Source organism: Macrotis lagotis, chromosome X (assembly GCF_037893015.1).
Source record: "Macrotis lagotis isolate mMagLag1 chromosome X, bilby.v1.9.chrom.fasta, whole genome shotgun sequence".
NCBI classification, from domain to species: domain Eukaryota; kingdom Metazoa; phylum Chordata; class Mammalia; order Peramelemorphia; family Peramelidae; genus Macrotis; species Macrotis lagotis.
Window position 1 is genome coordinate 257,543,570 of NC_133666.1, and position 23,178 is coordinate 257,566,747.

At 36.5% G+C, this 23,178-nt stretch overlaps 1 protein-coding gene across 1 annotated transcript; it reads left to right on the forward strand.

The window, feature by feature from the left end:
* Positions 1–456: 456 nt before the first annotated feature.
* HTR1A (5-hydroxytryptamine receptor 1A) lies at positions 457–1,760 on the forward strand. Its single transcript, XM_074206846.1, has one exon. The coding sequence runs from the start codon at positions 457–459 to the stop codon at positions 1,750–1,752; it is 1,296 nt and encodes a 431-aa protein (XP_074062947.1). The 3' UTR covers positions 1,753–1,760.
* The last annotated feature ends 21,418 nt before the right edge of the window (positions 1,761–23,178 follow it).

Consider the following 23,178-nt stretch of genomic DNA (forward strand, 5'->3'; position numbering starts at 1 on the left):
GAGAGGAGAGAGAGGAGAGAGGAAGATTGAGGGTTCTCTCTCTCTTCCAGGTCTTTAGGTTGTTTATGAGTAGAGGAGGCTCTTGATCTGGCTGGCAGTTGGACAGCGGCAGCGACAGGAACAGCTGCAAACCAGAGTGGACAGAGAAAGGCAGACTCCAGCTCTAGCCCAGACATATTTGACTTATTTGGAATTGTTTCTCCGCTAACTTCTGTTTGATTCTGGTGATCAGGAACCCCCAGCCTAAACATTAGTGCATCAGCTGTCAGCTGTGTGACTTGATGAAGATGTTGGAACCAGTGACTTCGTCCGAGAGGGGAGAACTCCCAGCTTAAGCTGCCCCACTCCTCCATCGCTCTAACTCTCTAGAAGTGACAGACAAGAAGGCACAAACAAGGAAGGGGGAAAGGGGAAGCCCGTGCCTCCCACTGCTGCCCAGCTCACCACCTCCGCGGCATGGATGGATTCACACACAGCAACCCCTCAGCCCATGGTCACGCTGACCTTTACAACCAGAGCAACAACACTACCTCCAGTGACTCGCCCTACGATCGGGGCAATGATACTGCTTTCTCCGACGTGACCTTCGGCTATCAGGTAGTCACCTCGGTGCTGCTCGGCTCTCTGATCCTCTGCGCGGTGATCGGCAATGCCTGCGTGGTGGCCGCAATTGTCCTGGAGCGCTCCCTGCAGAACGTGGCTAACTATCTCATCGGCTCCCTGGCGGTCACCGACCTGATGGTTTCCGTTTTGGTTTTGCCCATGGCCGCTCTCTACCAGGTACTGAATAAGTGGACTTTGGGCCAAGTGACCTGCGACATTTTTATCTCCCTGGATGTACTCTGCTGCACGTCGTCTATCCTCCACCTATGTGCCATTGCCCTGGACAGGTACTGGGCCATCACTGACCCCATAGACTATGTAAACAAGAGGACCCCCCGGAGAGCCGCTGTCCTTATCAGCCTCACTTGGCTCATAGGCTTTCTGATCTCTATCCCACCCATGCTGGGCTGGCGGACGCCAGAAGATCGTTCTAACCCCGACGCCTGTACCATCAGCAAAGACCACGGCTATACCATTTACTCCACATTTGGCGCCTTCTACATCCCCCTGCTGCTGATGCTCGTGCTGTATGGGCGAATCTTCAAAGCGGCCCGATTCCGGATCCGCAAGACAGTCAAGAAGGCAGAGAAGTCCGGGGACAGCTGCTTCAGTGCTTCTCCAGCTCCCCCACCCAAGAAGAGCGTCAATGGGGAGCCCAGGGGCAAGAACTGGAAGCGCGGGGCGGAGTCCAAGACTCTGGGAGCGCCTTGCGTCAACGGGGCTGTGAGGCAGGGTGTGGATCGCGCCGCCCTGGAGGTGATTGAGATCCACCACTACAGCAACTCCAAGGACCACCTGATGCTGCCCAGCGATTCAGGTGGAGCCCTCAGCACCACCTCCTTCGAGAAGAAGAATGAAAGGAATGCAGAAGCCAAGAGAAAGATGGCCTTGGCCCGGGAGAGGAAGACGGTCAAGACGCTGGGCATCATAATGGGTACCTTTATCCTCTGTTGGCTGCCTTTCTTCATCGTAGCCCTCGTCCTGCCCTTCTGCGAGAGTAGCTGCCATATGCCCGATTCACTGGGGGCGATCATCAACTGGCTAGGATATTCCAATTCTCTGCTCAACCCTGTAATCTATGCCTACTTCAACAAAGATTTCCAAAGTGCTTTCAAGAAGATCGTCAGGTGCAAATTCTGCCGGCAGTGACTCCTTGCTGGCTTGGCTGCAGATTGCACAATCCTCCCTGTACTCCCTCCCTCCCCCCTCACCTTACTTCCTTCCTCACTGTAAAATTTAGCTTCTCTCGTTTTTCCTAAGACTCCTTGTCGCATGTGTCTCTCTGCCTTCGGGGTTCCAGTCCTTTCTAGCTGAGACATCCCGATGCTAGGGGGAAGAGGGATTATTTGCACGTCATGGAACCTCTGTGGGGGGAGAAGGGATCGGGATAAGGAACGAGTATTCCTCACCAAGGGAGTTGATTTGGGAAACAAAGTTGGGTGTGACTTGCTCCCTTGTCCAAATGGGGTTCTCTAAAGCTGGGCAGCATACAAACTGACTCAGCTTCCTTCCTCCCAGGACCGAGCTGCAAACAAAACAGCGGGCCACAGTCGCAGGCAGCCCGAGCAGAGTGGCTCTGGGTGTTACTGAGTTGTATAAATTTAAGTAGTTGAGTACCTAGTCCGGCTATCCCCTTCGCGCCTTGCCTGCACCCCCCTCAGAACTTTCAGCCTTTCGACTGGCCTCGTCCTCTTCCGATCGCTTCCATTCCCTTTCTCCTGCAGGTGTACTAAGAGCAGAAAGGCTGCAGGGGTTCAGAGAACTTTACTAAATAGCGGCTACCGAATTTTCAGCGTTCTCCAGAAGGACCAAAAGCAGCCTATGCATCACACCGGCTATTTTTTTCCCCTGCCCAACTTTTCTAACCCAGGGGACAGTGCAAAGATTACAGCAGAAAATGAACCGTGAAAGTAAATCTGTAAGTACTGGAGGCTGGAGAGCTGTGGGAGGTACTGGGCGAGTTTGTTTCAGGTCAGGGAGATGAAGCAGCTTCGGTATTTTGCCTCCCTAAACAAATGGAGGGAGCTTCCGATGGACAAAAAATCATTTATCGGAATCTCATAAGTTGCTTTTCAACTTCTCTACAATTCCATCACAAACCACCGATAATCAGAACTCGATCATCAGAACACTCTGTAGATAATAACAACCCAGTCCTGACCTCTGCTAGGGGCCAAGGAGACTGATCTCTCGGAGTCCTAAAATGGAGTCAAATTGCCTCCTTTCCCATATATATCTCCCACCACGGATGCATGGGGGCATGCATGCTTTGATTAGAGAGCAGAAACAACTTTTAGCGCTTTCCAACGACCACTGCACTGTTTGGCTCTGTCTGAAAGCCGTAGTCTGCAATTCTGGCAAAGAAACCAGGAAGAATAAGTAGCTCAGGGGGCTGGAGCTGGAGTGCAGCATTCTTTGCTCCAAGAGGCACTGTTGCTCAAGGCTAAGCGAAGAGGGCGGAGGGTCAGTGGGACTGGCAAGTTCTAACAGTCAAGCCTGCAGGTTCTAAAGGGGTCTCTTTGCTTGGCTCACCAGACTTGGTCTTCAGCCCTCATGAAAAAAGAAATTTATTCCAAATGAGATACTCTTTGTCTTTTTTTTTTCCTCGTGGTGGAAATATCCGAATTTCAATTCTGGTACTATGGAATTCTATCTTACAAATTGGTACAGAAAGATATCTGTTTGGAGCCTCGGAGTGGAACATCTTAAATCTCATAGGGGCTGCTGGGATCTGTTAGCAAGTTTCCACCGCATTGTGCCTCTGAATGTTGTTATATACAGGGTATGTTACCTGTACTAGGTGGGCCCCAAAAGCTAACAGAATTGCACGTTTTTGCACGAAGGCGGTTGTCGAATTGGTGGAAATCTTTGGACAACTGAGTTTCGGTGCCCAATGGCAATTACTTTTCCAATTGCTTCAGCTCTTATCCCTGTTGTAATCTCTGCTGCTCAACCCAATGGAATGCTATTCTTGTGCTACAGGTGGATGTATATGTTTCACTCATTTGACACTTAGTAGCTTGACACTAAGATATGTAGCACATTTATTTCCAACCTCCTAATTTTCTGACGATTAGCTATTTAAATACACAGTTTGGGTAGAAAATTATTGATCTTCATTATCTTTCCTTCCCCTTCCTTTCCCTTCTCCCACTTTTTTAAAATTTTAACTGAGTTTCTACCTTTTAGATGTTTGAATATATTGTTCAAAGAACAGTGTTGTATTTTCAAGTTGCAGAAGTTGTCAAGGAAAGTGCACTTGTCTATGTAATTCAAAGAATTGAAATAGCAGCCCTATTGCCTCAAGTCAGCTGATAAGCTCACAAAACTGTCCTGCTGCTTTTTCTATACAATAAGTGGACAGGGGCAGCTAGGTGGTACAGTGGATAGAGCACCTGCCCTAAAGTCAGGAGGACCTGAGTTCAATTCTGGCCTCAGACACTTAATTTTATCTAGTTGTGTGACCTTGGGCAAGTCACTTAACCCCATTGCCTTGCAAAAACCAAAATCCATAAATAAAGAAATAAAGAAAGAAATGGACAGCATCTCCTGTGAAAAGGGAGCAAAATTCTGAAAACATGAGCTGCGAGAGTTTGAAGTTTAACTCTTCAGGTCATTATGAATTTTATGGATATACTTCAGTTGCATGGAGGGGAAGACAGCCTAGTGGACGCAGTATAGAAATTTCCAGTCCAACTTTCATTAATTTGGGAAGTTTAATTTCATTATTTACTCAACAGGAGTGAAATAGAATTAGATGAGAGGATAACCTCAACAATCCTCCCCTTTCATTGCTGTACGTTTTCACAAAATTTCTAGGAAAATGTCTTCAAATCAATCATAGGTTAATGTGAGGTCTGGGAAGGATCTTAGAGATCACCTAGTTTAACCACTTAATTTTATAAATCAGGAAACTAAACCCAGGAGAATTTCAGTGACATACCCAAGTTCACATGGCTAGTTAGAGCCAAACTACACCTGAATACCAAGTTATTTGTCTCCTAGTAGCAATATTTAAATCATTAACTTGCTCCCCCCCCCACCCTGAAATTAAACCTGTCTCCCAGGCACATTGAAGTTTTTTGGAGAAGGGTGATTTTATATTTGTATACTTTTTCTCCCACTTCTTAAGATTTCATAAAAAAGGTAAAAATGAAACATGAGTGTGAAGTAACTGGGTAAATACAATAGTATCTGGTTCTGAAGGTTATTTGAACAGGAAAAACCCTATTATTATTGAGAAAAATAAAAGGGTTGTAACTCTCAAGAGCATTGGATTTTTTAAAAAAATGATTATATTCAGGTAAAGTATTTCTGTATAAAATTTGGCCTTCAATGTTCATTCTAACATAAAGCGATAATTAAGAATTCATTAATGGTGATGTTATAATAAATTGATATCAGATGCACATGACATTTCCCCCAATTCTCAGTCTGCTTTCATTCCTTTGGAAAAATGACCCAACATTGGTCAAGAGGCCAGGATAAGGCAGATAGTTACATAGAGGAGAGTACATAGCTGTACAGAGTACAAGCTGCCTCAATTTGCCAGTATAGTTGTGCATCTCAGTACTCCTTCCTCCATGTTCAGTAGATGAGACCTTTTGAGAAATTCAGCTTCTAAAAACTGAAATTTACTTGACTGACACAATCAGAAAAATCTTCAGTCACATATCTAATCAGTCTGTACAAGGAAAGAGAGAAGAAGCAAAGAAGTCCTTTGGTAGATACAATGAGGACCTTTTAAACTTTTAGCCAGTCAGAGTTTTTATACTACTCTCCACTTTCCCTTATGATTTCCTATTCAAAGATCAGATTCTCAACTAGGCTACTTTCTTTTGGCATGAATGTCACTTAATGAAATTCTGGATGCTGCTGTCTTTTCTCACTGGGGCTAGTTTGAAAGTGAGTCTCTGAATGCAAGATCTGTCCATATGTCAGAAACCTGGGTCAATAGAACATAATTATTGTGAGACTTTTAACATGAATCTCTGAAGATTCCAATTAATAGCAATTCCTAAAATGCATGTATTTGATTTCCATTTGGTTACCCAAGTGTATTGAACCTTTTCTAGCCATATTTGCAAGTATTATTCAATTAAATTAAGTTTAATTTAAAAATTATCATTAAACATTCAAATGAGGAAGGAGCAAAGCCCTAGCATACTTGAAAGGCATATGAATTTTTGGTCATACACAGAGAAATGATTGAAGTCACCTTTGGCTGAGAATAATTATGTGTTTACATGTGTGACTATATGTGTTTTACATAACTTTTAAATGGAAAAATGTAAAGTTAGAGGGAATAAGGGAACAAGAATCCTTTGGAGCTCCTGGGGTAAGAAATATTACATAAACATAGAATGAATATATGTTGCATTATTAAGAAGAACAATTAATCTAACATGGACCTTGCTCTTCTTCTCTGTCTTTTCCTCTGTGTCTAGTACATTCATATAATCACTAATGTTAATACTATTCCATAACAGAGCAACAACATAGAGAAAGATAATAATATAAGGAACACTTTGTATGTATGTGTGTATATGTATGTTTGCATGTGTGTGTGAGAGAGCTATTATTGTATTATTCTCCTTTTACAAAGGAGAAATCTAAGTTTGAGAGAAGTGACACAGTTAAAAGTGTCTGATGCAGAATTTGAACTTAATAGGCATCAAATGGAAGGGGCAGACAGTAAGTGCTATAGGAGCTCAGAGGTCAGTAAAATCATTGAACTCATTGAGTTGTGTTGGTCAAGGAAAGCTTCACAGAAGGCAAGTTGGTTTGAATTAGTCCTTGAAAAATGGGAAGGACTCATAAGCTTCTTCATAATGAAACTGATAGTGCTGGTCAATGAGAAAAAAAATCATTGGATGGGTATGTACCAGACCTAATTTCTGGATGCCATATATACCAGTCTGGATGTTGGAGAAAATTTGTAAAGGAGAGTAATAAGAGATAAAACTAGAAAGATAGGTTAATTTAGTTTGTGGAAGGTCTTGAATGAAATAATTCAGGAGGTTAAACATTATTCCGTAAGCAAATAGGAGTCATTGAAAATTTGAGTAGTTGGAGTGACAGTATCACAGAATTTAAAATTGAAAAGGGACTAGGTAAGAAAATTAAAAATTTAACTTGGCTTGCTAAGTGATTTGTTGTTAGCGAAAAAGGAGAAGTCAAAATCAAATCAAAGGTCTGATTTAACAGATAATTTTTACTACTAGAGAAAAGAGAAGAGTTAGGACCTCTCTCTCCAGGGATATGGATATTTAAAGTTTTACACATAAAATATAGTAATAACAACAAGAACATTATTTAAATAGCATTTAAAGATCTGCAAAACAATTTACATATATGAGCTCATTTGATCCTCAAGCATACTTGTGAAATAAGTGCACTAAACTTTTGGAACATTTTGTATATGTTTGTGTGTGTATGTATGTATGTATGTATGTGTGTATGGGTGTGTGTATGTTTTTGAGAGAGAGCTATTATTATTATTATTATTATTATTCTGTTACAAATGAGTCTTAGAGAAGATAAGTCTTAGAGAAGATAAATGGCATAGTTAATAAATGTCTGATGCAGAATTTGAACTTAGATCTTCCTGACTCCTTGTCTAATACTCAATGAACTAGGTACACTGAGTATTTCAACACAGTCTGCATGGAACAGTAATTGGTATAAAGTCATTCTAATATGTTTTTGAAGTGTTGAGGTTTTTCATTGTCAAAATTTTGACTTTTCCTTCTTTTTTTAACATTTTTTTTTACTTTTTCTTACATTTTATATTCATTTCTGAATATTACTCTCATCTTCCTTTTTCTAGAATGCTTTTGTTTATAATAAAATGTTAAAAGAAAGAAAACAAATAAGCAAGATCAACTAATGTTTACCTGGTAGGAGGAAGTATCTGTGATATTCCATACTCATATATCCTAGCTCTGCAAAGGAAGCAAAGTACATTTGTTCAACTTTTCTCTGAGGCCAAGCTTGGTTATTATCATTATGCAATCATGAGTGTCATTTTATTGTTTTTTATTTTGTTGTAGTCATTGTCAATATTATTTTGCTTATTCTAATTACTCCATATTTATTCATGCAAGTCTTCCCATGTTTCCTTAAATTCATCATATTAATCTTTTCTTATAATGCAATTATATTTACATTCATGTATTTCTATTTGTTTATTATAAATTGATGGATATTAACTATATATATGCATATATATGTATATATACCACAAAATTACTGCTATAAGTATTTTGATATTAACAAGGCCTTTCTCTTTTTTATTTTCTTGAGGTATATGGGCAGTGATGTCAGCTCTCATCAGAAAGTATGGATATTTTCATCATTTTAAAAATATAAATCCAGATTACTTAGCAGAATACTGAACTATTATACACAGTTGGACTATTAGATACATTATATACCAATGACTCCTGTCTTCTAATAACAATTCCAACATTGCCTAGTGCCAATATTTGTAATTTGTCCATTTGTTATGAATGAAATAAAACATCAGGGCTGTTTAAACTCATCTTACTGTTTTGGAATTATCTTTCATATGTCTGCTAATAGTTTTAGTTTTTTCTTTTGAGAATTATTTTTTAAATAATTTGATTATATTTTTATTAGGGACTGATTCTTGGTCTTATACACGGTGCCAAAAAGTCTTTGGTAGGTGGTGCAGTGGACAGAGAGCAGATAGATGTGGAGTCAGGAAAACCCAAGTTCAAATCCAGCCTCAGACATTTACTAGTTGTATGACCCTGAGAAAGTCACTTAAACTTGTTTGCTTTAGTTTCCTCATCTGTATAATGAACTGGAAAAAGAAAAGGCAAACCACTTTTAGAGTCTTTACCAAGAAAAATTCAAATGGGGTCACAATAATCCAGACCCAACTGAACAACAAAAATACCAACAAGCTATAATAAATTCCATAGAGAAAGCTTTAATAGCACAAAATTGCACAGACTTTTAGAGCACTTTGCATAGTTGTTTCCCTTTATATCATGAATATCAGACACTTATCAGAGACAATGATTTTCTTCTAATGCAATGATTTTCTTCTAATCACTAATTTTCCTTTTTTTTTTTATCCTAAATGCATTGATTTTATTCAGGTAAACTCTTAAAAATATTTTTTAAAGTTTTCAATGAATTTTTGAACTGGGAAGTTGCTCAGTAACATGTTATGAAAACATAATACATTGACAAGCTATGCTTCTGCACAGAAATATATGCATACATGAACATGAACATACTTTTTTGCATATTCCTGCATGCACATATATGGAATGTTAAATAATTCAAGAGATAATTTCAATAATACTATCTCCATAAAAAATTAACTTTATTTTCATGTTCAGTTAACACTCCTTTCCCAACCAAAGCATCTTCCTTAATGCTGAAGTATATATCATGCTGACTAAGATTACAACCAGGATGAGTGAAGAGAATCAACTTATGGCTGGGTCTCATGGAGCTACTGTACAACAGTTTGATTCACTTCTTTTTTATCCAATTGGCTTAATTTTGATGAGTAGGTGAAATACTTGGTTATTCCAGTGTATGGTAGAAAAAAGATTAAATTTACAATTATTCCCAGAGAAAACATATTGGAAAACTGATTTCTTAAAAAAGGCTAACACAGAGATTTACAGAAAATTCAAAGAACACATATAAAAACCCTAAAATTAAAATTTGAATTCTTTTAAATTTTGGTGGTTTAACTTGAAATGCCTTTGAATCTAGTGAAATATGGAAGCCTGAAATGATCAGAGGAGATATAAGGTATATTGGGGTTGTGTATATTTCATGTAATAAAGGGAATTAGAAATAATAAACATGGCAAAAATCTTGTCTCAACATCTCCTAGAGAATTCCTCCAATAGGCCAAAAAAGAGATAGTTTATTTAAGTAGTCTGTATAAGAGGACTGCATTAGAGAAATGTAATGCAATTAAGTGTTGATTATTGTTGTGAAAATCAGCTGACAAATGAGACCTTTCTGAAGCATTAGGAAGGACAGTACTAATTGACTTGAACAGAGTAGGGGGTGGGGAATATAATGATGGGGAGAATGAAGAAAACTGACATTTTTATGGCTTGGAAATTTGCAAAGTAATAACATAGTCCACATGTTAAAAATGAAAATGAGCCCTGTTTCTTTGTAAAGATAAGAATAGAGCAAAAGATAAGAAAATAAATTCTCTTAGAGTGTGCTTGTCACACCCTTTCTTCTCTCCCCCTCCTACTTTTCACCTTTTGTGCAAAGAAGTTGAGGTAGATCACCACTGTGAGCAATCATTGAACTGAAGAGTTGGATTGGAGATAATCTAGTGCAAACAATTCATTTGTCCTTAGTCAGTGTCTCCCTAGTAAGCTAATGCTTACCTCATTAAGGTTACCTCATCAAGGAGTAGACATGACCCTGGGATTTTCAAAATCTGTGCCAACAGAGCACAGACTTTAGTAGTTCCTACTGAGTTCAATCAACAAAGCACTTACAAAGCAATTATTATGTGCTAAGAACTATGCTAATCTGAGGTTGCAAAGAAAATGTGGAATATACCTTAACAGAGCTTACATTCTAATGAGAAAAATATCATCAAGAATCAGGAGAGACTTCTTGCAGGAAAAAGTTATACTGGCTGTACCTTGAAGGAAATCAAGCATTTTAAAAGGTGGAAATGATGGGGAGGTCATTTCGGACATTTAGTAAAGCCAGTCAAAATGCATAAAGATAGGAAATGGAACACTGAGCCTTCTGGATTAAAAGGAATAGACTATTATAAGGCTGGACTGAAATTGGAGTGTGGGGGTTAGGGGAGAATAATGGAAAAGAAAATTGGAAAGATAGGAAAAGACCAGACTGGATAAATGCTATACCTAATAATTCATTTTTGATCCTAGAAGTAAAAGGGAGTCTGGAATTTATTGAAAAGAAGAGATAATGTGGTTTTATCTTTACCTTAGGAAAACATTTTCCATCATTATAAAGACTTGGATTGGAGGGGGGGAAACATTGGAACTGTTTAGAAAGCAGCAAATGTTCAAATGAGAAATGATGATGATTACCTTTAATCTTCATTTGAAAATCAATAGAATTAAATTAAGAGAGACATTGCTGCATTGACTATAAGAAAGATTTTTTCCCTCCCATAGTAACTCTCAAAAATGTTATGCCATATTATAGAGGGTTACTATCACATCCTGCCCCTTTTCCTCTGCTCTCTTCCAAATTTAATATATACTGACCAAGGATCAGATTTTTGGTGTGGAGTTCCTGGGATGTCGCTGGGATGGAGCACTAAATAATTATAACAGAAGGAAAAATGTCCCTCTCTTCCCCTCAATCCATCCTTCAATCTTGGAAAACCCATATTTTTTCTTAAAAAAAACCCAATCCAAGCAGAGATAGAATAGGGTTGAAAGAAGCTGTATCCTTAAATCTTATGGGGTATTATCTTCTAGGCATTAAGCAAAGTTGTATGAATGTCACAACAATGGTCACTGTTTGCCAACTGATAGAAGGAATACTAGATACTAACACTGTGATAGTAATTTTGTAATTAATACAATCTTAAGGATCCAATCCAATTAGACAAGGAATTTTTAGTCATCTGTAAAGTCTGAAGCATTTTAGAAATTCTCTGATAGAAAGACTAAATAAAAATGTGGATGCTACATTCTAGTTGGGGGGGGGAACAAAATGTACACATATAATTTTAACAAAGATTTATTTGATCTTTTGAGGAGGAGGAGGAGGAGGAGGTAGAAGAGGAAATACTTAAAATGCAGGAAAGGGTCAAAGAAAATTTGGTGTAGGAGATGATTCTTGGACTTCGTTAGTCTTTTAAAAAATGGTCATTTGAAGAGGCAGAAAAGAATAGGCAATCCATTCCCATGATGGGGAGCAGTCTTTCCAAAAAAGTACAGAGAAGGGTTGCCAAAGATAGGGAAGAGCTAGTAGGTCAACTGGACTAGAGCACAATACATACTTGATCAATCGAAGTGAACTGAAACAAATTGAAGATGAGTACTTGAAAGTGTATAGTGTGAAAACAGTCTGGAAAAGTAGGCTGGAGTCAGATTGTAAAACGTGTCAAAAGCCAGCCTGAATACTTAATATTGCCTGGAAGCAACAATGATCTGGGGAAGTTTGTTGAGCAGGGACATGATATAATCAGACTGGTGCTATAGGGGAATTTTTTTTTTTTTTTTTTTTTTTTGGCAACAGTGGAGAGGACAGATTGAAGGAGAGGGAGGTTGAAAGCCAGAAGTCCAATTAGAAGGTTGTTACAAAAACCCACAACATTGCTGTTGAGGTCTTTTTTCTTTTTCTAAAAGGATGAAGTTACACCATAAACATATGTGATGAGTTAATCATTTCTAAGAAGGGGATATGACTCTTAGTCATCACACTAGAGTACACTTCAAATAATTTGTACTTCTTTGTTATGTTAACTGCATATGGGCAGTAGGCCAGCCACCTGCTCTTTCCTGCATGGTACATGTTGAAAGATTTATTCTTTTCAGACTACTCTTGCTATAAATGGTGTGTTATAATTCTTCGGTCTTTTCTCATCTCACTTCACCTTTTTTTTCAGACTAAATATCTCTATAGTTTTGAGGCATGATTCCAAAAGAAGTAAGATCACACTGTAAAAACTCCGAGTTGTAGTGTGAGATGGGATATTATGGATTATTAAATCTAGCTCATTTTTTTATGTTAAGTAAATGGAAGTTATTAGAAATGAAACCATATTCTTCTTTTTCCAAAGTGGGGTCACTTAACTCTTAACAATGAAACTTAGCCTAGAGTGACAGAAGGATCATTTATTTAACATTCCCTACCAAGGAACTGACCCAGTGGAGAGAACCTCAAATTGTGACAATGTCCACTCTTATATACGGTTTGATAGACTTTTCTCCTTACTTCCATGCCAGACATTGGACTGAGTCAACAGGGATACAATATAATCAATATGCCTACCCCATATCACTCCTTTATACATCCTCCCCCTCAGACACCACATGTTATGCTGATGAGCCTCAGTTATCCCAGGGATTGTGTAAATTACTCTACATAAAGTTTATAAGCATGTTTCCTTGTGAAAGGTCAGGGACCCTAGATCAACTGGGACCAGCTGGAGGGAATTTCAGTTTAATCTCAGCTCAGGTGCCTTCACTTGGTTTAGAAAGAGCTCTTCCAGTTTGGTGATTAGTCAGGGTCATTTCTTTTATCTTTCCTTTTGTCTCACTTCCACATTCCTGTATATAGGCTTGTGTCTTTTAGCTTAATAAGTAGCTCAGAGACCCTTGCCTTTGTTATGTATTTTTTTTCTTTTTAGGTTTTTGCAAGGCAAATGGAGTTAAGTGGCTTGCCCAAGGCCACAAGGCTACGTAGTAATTAAGTGTCTGAGACTGGATTTGAACCCAGGTACTGGGTACTCCAGGGCTGGTGCTTTATCCACTATGCCACCTAGCCACCCCTGTTATGTATTGCTATGACAGATCCTAATAGCATCTTCTCATATCCTTTAGAAACCAAATTCTCAGTGAATTCTCACAGAGGCTCCACAGAGCAAAAAGTGACTTTTCTAAGGTCATACAGTTTATAAGTGACAGAATCAGAACTAGTACTTGTATGTTATGATATCTGCACTACTATTTTATTAGTTATCTATCATTAATGTAAGGATATTAAAATGTCACCAGATTGGATCCTAAGCATATGTGTACTCACACATACATTATTTGTCTATATTTTTATCTTACTTCCTGATGAATAGGAATGCCTTTATTATGATTAAAGCATAATATAATTAAAAATTGACTTGGAATGAGGAGATCTGGATTCAGATACTCATTTTGACATTCATTTGCAAGTGCCCATTAGCAGAGCATTTAAAATGAGTCTTTATTTTTTCATACATTAAAAAAAATAGAAAATAAAACTTACATTCCAAACTTCCTAGAATGTGAATGACTTAAAGTGCATCATTGAAGCAGTTATTGTTTTTGTTGTTTGTTCTTTGTTTTTTCAAAGAGGACCAATGACATCAAGAAGGTCATCTTTATTAATGACATCTTCTTGAATCACAAGCAAATTGTATTTTAGTGAGGCAAAGCTGTGCAAAGTCAGCAGCCTTACTCTCTCTTGGTAGCTATCTGGGTCCAGGAGCAAGATATTGGTCAGGAGGATTGGAGATGAACCCCAACAAAAACAATATACTTTTGAAGGAGGATGGAATTTGTATTGGATTACAAGAAAATCCTAGTCTTATTGTCTCCATTATCTAGGAAAGCATTGGCACCTGAAGTATAGCATCAATTACTTCCATTCTCTGAATTATTTTTGCTTGTGTAGACAGAGCCTAAAAGGAGCCAATATTTATTTCATTCAATATGATTTTATTAAGAGTTTATATTTTTACTTTTTTTGATATTTTTAAAATTTTTGCACTTAAATATAAAATGAGAAAAAGAAAAGAATTCCATATTTGCAGCAGAGAATAAGAGAAGATTCCATAGAAAACAATAAATTTCCATTTCAAGGAAACCTATATAATGCATACTGCACATTGTTTTCAAAACTACCCTGTTTTCCTTTGCTTCCTTGTTGGATTTCTTTCATTCAATGCTGAGCATTTTTAATTTTTTTTCCTCTCCTACCCCCTTCACCCTAAGGAAAGCTGGAAACACCAATACATTTTAGTATAGAGCTTTCCTAAAAAAGAAATTGTGAAACTTAGTTATATGTTCATTTACCTGGCTTCAGTAATTCTGATATCTAGCTATTAAGGAAACATATAGGCAGAACAGTGGATAGAGCACTGAAATAGGAGTTATGAACATCTAAGAGACCTGCCTGAAAAACTTAATCCCTATGTGACCTTGGATAGGTCACTTAACTTCTCTCAACCTATTTCCTGAAGGGCCTGGATTTGATGACTTCTATGATCCCTTCTAGTTCTAAATTTATGCTACAATATTACATATTATGCAATTTCCCAAAAGTAACACATTTTTCCATCTTTGAGGATTATGAATCTAAAGTCAAAAGGAGGTTCAAAAACCTCAGTCTAATTTCTTTATTTTACAAATTAAGGAAACTGAGAACCAGTGATGTCTTGTGACTTGTCAAAAGTCACACAGATAGTATATATCCCATTGAAGCTATAACATACTATCAAATAATTGTCTATTTTTTATTACAGTTTACTTTTTTGTAGTAATGAGAGGAATGAGGGGGACTATTACAAAGAGTGAAGAGGAAAGAATACTTAACTTTCCTATCTTACTAAGCTGTTGTAAAGATTGATGAGAAAACATCTCCAAAATGCTCCCAAAGTCCTTGGAGGAAAGGTGCACTAAGAAATATAGTGTGCTTCACTGCTTCTGGAATCAATCTGCCTGACATTGCAAAACTAAAGTAAAAAGAAGGCAAACAATGGGAAGGGCTTTACTTTCTTGTCAGTGAAATGATAATAGGAACTGAAGAGAATGCCAGCAACTTTCTCTTGAGCAGGGTGTGGGGGAGGAGGTTTGGGAGGTCACAAAAGTGCTGAATGGCAGTGAAGAGGGGATATGGTAAGGAAGCATCCATTTGCAGACTAAAGGATAAGAAGCATCTCATGAGAAGCTTGTATTTCATGCATGCATCTTTTACTGTATCTCTGCTCCTCATTGAGAGTAGTTTGGACATAGCTTGGAAGTCCTTAGTCCAAATACTTCTGTCTCCATTTTTCTTTTTCAGTGGGGTATCTTGATAATTTGAGTCCAAATTTTTGCCTCTGGGGTGGACCCAGGGAAAAACTGGAAGAGGAAAATTTATTTTCAACCTTGCAGACAAGGGTTGGGAATGTATGGAAATTGCTTTGTGAATTGTCATATTCATGTCAGTAGTGATTAATATTATAATTCTCTCTTTGATGGTCTGATCTCCCATTCAAGTCTAATGTATCTTCTTGCTGGCTTCTCTTAGCCTCTCTAATCAAACTCTGCTTGTACATCTAGTTCATGCTAAAATGTAAATCACCAGCCTTCAACCCACCAAGAAATGTCCCTCAGTACTGATACAATTCAGTGTGCCAAGGCCTATGAGTAATGCAAGAATTCCTTTTCTTTAAACAATTTACAGTCTTATTTGGGAAGATATGTTAAATAAATATTAAAATTTACTAACAATATAGCAACATAATTGATTTCAAATGAGGGAGATAGAGAATATTCTGCTAGTATAATGGAGGCAGAGATCATTGTACCTTGAACCTAACAGAAATGGAGATAGGATTCAAGGGCTAAGTAGAATTCAAGTTAAACCTTGAAAAACTGGTTACATATTGGTAGGCATATGCACATAGAAAAGAAGAAAAGGCATATTATACAGGGTGTGCTTATGTTTGTGTTTGTATTTGTGAGTTTATATATTTGGAGGTTGGTGATGTTATGACCAAAGATATCATATAAGGTGTGTTATTGAAATCTAAGCAAACCAATTTAGGCAGAATAGAATAGGGAGAGGTGAGGCAAAAGTAGTAGTGAATGTAGTGCCCTTGTTTAAGAAATTTGCTTGTGAAAAGAAGCAGAAAAATAGGATGGTAGATGATGGGGCCAATGTGGTTACAATGAAATTATTTTCAGAATGGTTTGGGAATGCTTTAAGACATAAAGGAAGGAGCTAGTGGAGAGAGAGAGAGAGAGAGAGAGAGAGAGAGAGAGAGAGAGAGAGAGAGAGAGATGGCAATGAGATAAGGGACAGAAGGAGATAAAGTCATGGAAGGGAATAGGTGATAGCGTTGACGGCAAAGGTATATGACATATTATGAAGTAGCTAGGTGATGCAGTAGGAGTGCTGATCCTGGAGCTAGAAAGACTCATTTTCCTGAGTTCAAATCTGATCTTCAGTCACTTACTAACTTTGAGGCCATGCACAAGTCACTTAACCCTGTTTGCCTCAACTTCTTTTTCTGTAAAACAATCAGGAGGAAGAAATGAAAAATGGCACTTCAGAATCTTTGCAAGAAAACCTCAAAGCAGGATCATAAAGTGTCTGAAATGACTGAACAATAACAGCAACAATAGCAGCATCAGTAGCAGTAGTAGTAGAAGCAACAACAACATAACTTATATCATAGGCACATATTCTTTTGAGATAAGAGGAAAACATGAGTGAAAAGAGAAAACATTTAGTGGACAGAATTTTATTGCATCTGGCCCTGTTTATTTCTACTGGCTTCAGTAGTAAAATTGTCTTACATGAAGAAGAATGAGGAGGTAAGCCAGAACTGCGCCTTTCGCTTAAGAAGCCTCTGGCTTCTGAATTAAACAAATTGTTCTAGACTAATGATATTCTAGTTCTCCCACACTTATTTTCTTTTCAATTTTTTCTCCCTAGTTTCTATTTAGTTAATTTTTTCCCCTCAAAATGTGGACAAGAATGGGCATAATTTCTGGAAAATTTCTACTAAAGAAATACGGCTGACATTGTTTCTTAAAGGCTATCTCATGATATCTCATGGCATAATCCTTCACTGAAACAGTTACTGCTTGTAAACTCTGTATAGTATCAACTGCTGCACAAGATTCTAGGTACTTAGGGAAGGAGCATAAAACCACATATAGTCTCCACTCTTCATCTCTGTCAATCAGCACTGTAGGAAAGAAGACAGTAAGACCTAGCTCTATCAGAAAAATTTCTCACTGGGAAAACCATACAATGCAGATCTGTTTTGCTTCATCTTGGAGTGTTTAATCTTCAACATCATACATTGGCCACAATCTTTCATATTTTTCCTGAGTGAGGCCCATTATTGAGAGGGGGTATATTGTTTGAGGTTGACTTTAGATTTATGGGGATATTATTTTAACTTCTTCTTTTGACATATTCTGTCTATGGAACCATTCAAACTTTCAATGTGCCCAAGAATAGCTTTGAGAATATAAATTGTAAAAGAGCTTCTCATCTGTCTCAGTGGGGAATTTTCATATTGGGACATCCCTATACCAATGAATTCATAAGTCTGCTTCCCTTAATCCTCAATACCATTATTTAAAAGACAGAAAGCAAAATTATTTCCATTTATAATGAAAATTTTCATCAGATAGTAAAACGGTGGACAGGATTTTTTTACCTTTTTTACTTTTTACCTTTAAAAATAAAGAAGTTATTACTTTTAGTGAAGAAAGAGGTCTAATAGTTTGTTACTCCCTTTCACATTACAGATGGCATGAATCTTCTCCTAGACAGAATGGATAGCATCCTCATCATTAAAGTACCTGCTGGAGGTTAAGAGGGATGGAGACAGGGACCTGTTGGTAAATGCTTAATAACCAGTTTTCTGGGGGTAGGGGTGGGAAGTGTAGACACAACACACTTTTAAGTTTAATGCCATTATTAATAGTTTTCCAATACTTTCTTGCTTGGACAATCAACAAAACATTTAACATGCCCTGGTTTATAGAGTTGTTGATTTCCAACATGTAAATAATCATATTGCAAACTTAACAATCTGTTCTCAAATGTCTATAGGATCTGGTTCTAACACAGTCCTGGTGGAGGTGAGGAGTAGCCATTGAATAGAGTATGTCAGTGATTAATAACAGATCAGAAATAGGACTATGAGCAGTAATGAAGATCTCTTTGAAATTAGATAATGTGAATTTGTAGTTTACCTGGTTAAATATGGTTCTATGATTTCGGAAGTTCTGAAAGAAGAATAGAGAGAGTAGATAATGATAAAGATCCAAGGCTGGAGACTTATATGGCACAAGAAAATTTAAGGTTTAGTGATGATAGTATTAAAGTGACTGGACTGGATCATGATATCCTAGTGAGAAAAGGTATATAATGTGACCAGGAGGGAGATGAAATGAGAGGAGATAAAGTTGGGGTGGTCCAATGATCAGGGGTTTGGGGTAGGATAGAAGAGTCTATTCAGTAGAATTGGAGAAATGGGGAGAATGAAAAACAGAGATTCCTATCTACAATGGTCACTAAGCTTTGGACCTAGAAGACTTTTTTTATGATCTTATATTCTTCAGGGAATAATCTTCCATATATTTTGATAAAATAATCAAACTCTTGCAGGTGATCCAAATAAACTATCCATAACATATCAACATAAAAAGGAGACTTCACATTCTCTAAGCCTATTATTACCAGTAATAATAACTGGGAACAAAACCATGAATAAATATTTACTAAAGACTTCTTTAATTATGCCACCATGTTTCATTTATTCAGGTCTAACATGGACTATTCCATTATGTCAGTGCCTTCTCCTGGGATGGGGAGGGGGAGAGGGAGAAGGTTAGATGTGTCTACAAGTAGCAAAGCACATAAATAAATCCTTTGTTAATTTGTCATCTTAAAATGACAAATGAACATTTAATATGAAATTAAGATTGAAGATATCTCCCTTGTGTGACTAAGACAGGATAGTTTGGTGAAAGGTTATCCATATTTGAAATCATAGGACTTAGTTTGCTACCTGTACTGCCTGTACTACTACTTTGAGATTGAGTTTCTTCATCTATGAAATGAAAGAACTGGACTGTGTGTTTTTGGATTTCTTTTATCTCTAATTCTATTATGCTATTTTAATTAAGGAACTGCTACTTGTTCACAGGTTCTGGGGCATTGTGTTCATTACCTTATTTTAAGGGCCATCTCTCAACTTTGAACACAAGTATGGGGTGGTAGGGACTAAATATGCTTTCTAATGACAAGGGACCTAATCCACCTCTCTTCATATTCTCTGTTTTGTTAAACCCATATTAAAGCACCCAAGATAAAATTTACTCAAAATTTAAGGTTTTTTATTCTTGAGAAGGTTTCTCAAGGGAAAAAGTAAAAAAAGGTATTAAACATAAAATTTATTTTGGGCATAGGAGAGGTATTTGTTTCTCATCTCCCTAAATAAAGTCTAAAACACACAATAACACACATTGATGGAATGACATAAAACAGTTTTCAGTAATTTAACATAACTTCTGCTATGATTTTTGTGAGGTTGATAATTAAATAAATTTTATCAGATAATAAAGCAGTGGACAGGATTATCAAATACACATTTCACTTTTTACCTTGACTCTGTAATGTCTAAATAAGTCCCAGTCCATGACATCTACAAATCCAGATCAGAGTTTGGACCATATATATTTTCACCATCAAAAAATTACCATGAAGTCCTAATGTGAATATCACAAGATTGATGCTTAGTCACTCTCTCAGTAAACATTAATCAGAAAAGACATTCAGGGGTCCAGCTCAATTGGTAAGCCATGTGATTTAGGTTTTTTAAATTTTTTTAAATTTTATTTAAGGTAATGGGGTTAAGTTACTTGCCCAAGGTCACACAGCTAGGCAATTATTAAGTATCTTAGCTTGACTTTGAACTCAGGGACTCCTAATTCCAGGCCCAGTGCTCTATCCACTTCACATGTCTTGTTCAGCTTTTCTTATACTAAGATCCCATTACCTCCTAGAGTAGGGCTTCTTAGACCTTTTTTCCCCTGTGTTAGGGAGGCTTTAGGTAAGTCTGGTGGAACCTATGGAATACTCAGAATAATATTTTTAAATGAATAAAGTAAAATACATAAGATTTCAAAGAAAACAAGTTATGTTGATTTGCTATTAAATATATGTAGTTTTAGATGTTCACAGGTTGTGAAGATCTCTGCTGTAGATCATAATAACTATGAGATGATGGATCCCATGTATATTATTATGGTTTCATAGATAATGTAGAATGGAGATAGAAGTTTGTTGAACCTGAGGTTGAGGAACTGGGAGAATGAAAGAGTTCACATGTGATTTCTAGGAAAGTCACCATTTTATTACTACTTCAAAATATTTCTACCACTATTAAGTGACTTCTCTAGATCAAAATCTTCTGGTTGATTACCTGAGTCATTTTACTTTCTCCGTAGACCTTTTCTGGGTATTCAGATAAGAGGAATGAGGAAAGAATACAATTTAAAAATAATTTGTGTAGATAGTTATCTTTCAGAATTAATGTTCCTTATAATTTGCTTTAAGTTGTGAGTAGATGATCATGCTATATGTGAAACAAATGACAAAGACTGGATATATTTGAACAGAGTTTAGTCTTGTATTATCTAGCACACAGCCTCTGATGATTTTCCTAATCCTCACTTGAACTTCACAGTCAATTCCTCAGAGCTCTACTAGTAATTATTCTCCTCAAGGTTCAGGAAGATGGGGTATAATCATGAGGAATCATAAGTTTTCATTTTAGCTTTTTATTTAAAATTTTTAACTCCAGTTTCAAATTCTTTCCTCCCTTTTCATTCTTCCCTCACCCACTGAATGAAATCCATTCCACATGTGAAATCATGCAAGACATATTGCCATATTAGCTAAGTTGCAAAAAAGTAAAAAAAAAGCAATCAGAGTTCATCAGTTTCCTCACTTTTCATTATGAGTTCACTGGGATTAACATCAAACATTGATCAGAGTAGTCAAGTCTTTTTTAGTTGAGTATTATTACAATATTGCTGCTACTTTGTATAATGTTCTGGTTTTAATGCACTTCATCTTACATCAGTACATCAAAGTCTTCCCAGATTTTTCTGAAATCATTCCTCTCATCATATATTTTAGCACAATTATATTCCATGACAATATGTATCACACTTATTCAGTCTTCCTTCAACTGATGGGCATCCTCTCAATTTCAAATTTTTTGCCACCATAAAAAGAACTCTATAAACCTGTTCATACTTATGAATCCTTTTTCTTTTTCTTCATCTCTTTGGGAAAGCAATATATTAATAGTATTGTCATATCAAAGGATATGCTAAGTTTTATAGCCCTTTGAATATAATTCTAAATTGTTCTCCAGGATGGTTGGACCAATTCATAACACCATCAATAGTGAATTACTGTATTTGTTTCCATATCCCCTCCAACTTTTGTTATTTTTCTTTTCTGCTATGTTAGACAATCTGAGAGATGTGTGTACCTCAGGGTTGTTTTAATTTAATTCTAATCAATAATGATTTAGAGTATTTTATATGACTTGATTTCTTCTTTTTTCCATTTTTTCTTTATTTTATATTTTTCTCGAGTTACATGGAAAAACAATTTTTAATATTTATTTTTAAAACTTTGAATTCCAAGCTCTATTCCTTTCTTTTGCCCCCCTACTCCACTGAGAAAAAAGCAATTTGTTATAGGTTATAAATGTGTAGTCATACATATTTCCATAATCATCATGTTTTGAAAGAAAACATAGGTTCCATCCACCCCCACCAAAAAAATAACCTCAAGAAAAATAAGATATTTTTATGCTCCAATATGCATTCATATACTATCAGTTCTTTCTCTTGCAATGTATAGCATTATTCATATTGATTTCTTCTCAAAAAAACTCATTTTTCATATTCTTTCACCATTTATCATTTTGTTAATTGCTTTTATTTTTTATAATTTTGGTTCTGTTTTCTACATATTTGAGAATTGAGACTTTTATCAGAGAAATTTACTGAAAAATCCCCCCTCCCTGTCTTTGTAATTTTAACTTCGTGCAAAAACTTTTTCATTTAATGTAATTAAAATTATCCATTCTATTTCCTGTCATCCTCTCTGTCTGTTACTTGGTCATGAACTCTTCCCTTCTCTGTAGATCTCAGGTAAATTTTTTCTATGGTATCCTTATTTGTAATTTCACTCATTATATCTAAACTGTACACCCATTTTAAGCTCATCTTGAATAAGGTTTGGGATGTTGGTCTATCCCAAGTTTCGGCTAATCTCCATTCTAGTTTTTCCAGCAATTTTTGTTAAGTTCTGACTCTTTGCTTCAGTGCTTTGGATCTTTAACTTTATCAAACACCAGATTACTGTGGTCATTTACTTCTTCATCTTGTGTATCTAATCTATTCCATTGATCTTATCTATTATCTTATCTCTTATCTGTTAACAATATGTTTTGGTGATTACTGTTTTGTAGTTGAGAACTTGTACTGCTAAACCATCTTCCTTTACCTTTTTGAAAATTGAGTTCTTGACATTCTTGAACTTTGGTTCTTCCAAATGGATTTTTAAGCTATCTTTTCTATCTCAATAAAATAATATTTTGGTAATTTGATTGGTATGATACCAAACAATTAATTTACATCATGTCACTTTTACTATATTGATTCATCTTATCCATGAGCAATCAATATCTTTCTAATTATTTAGTTCTTTCTTTATTTGTGTGAGAAGCATTTTGTAACTGAGTTCATATTGTTCTTGTGAGGGTCTTGGTAGATAGCTTCCAAAGGATTTAATACTGTTGGCAGTCATTTAAGTGGAATTTCTTTTTATTTTTTCTGGGTTTTATTGGTAATACATATAAATGGTAATGAATTTATTTTAATTTATTTTATATCTTGAAATAGGTTTTCTAATACTATTGTTCATTAGCTACTATCTGATATGCTTTCTCTCCAATATCCATTGTCATTTAATTTATTCCCAACACCACCAATTAACATTAATTAGCTTTTAAGAATTACCATGTACTGAGAAAGTATAGCAAGGACAAAAATG

Bases quoted from the DNA above. Each gene is read 5' to 3' on its own strand.
- HTR1A (XM_074206846.1), top strand. From the start codon at position 457: ATGGATGGATTCACACACAGCAACCCCTCAGCCCATGGTCACGCTGAC.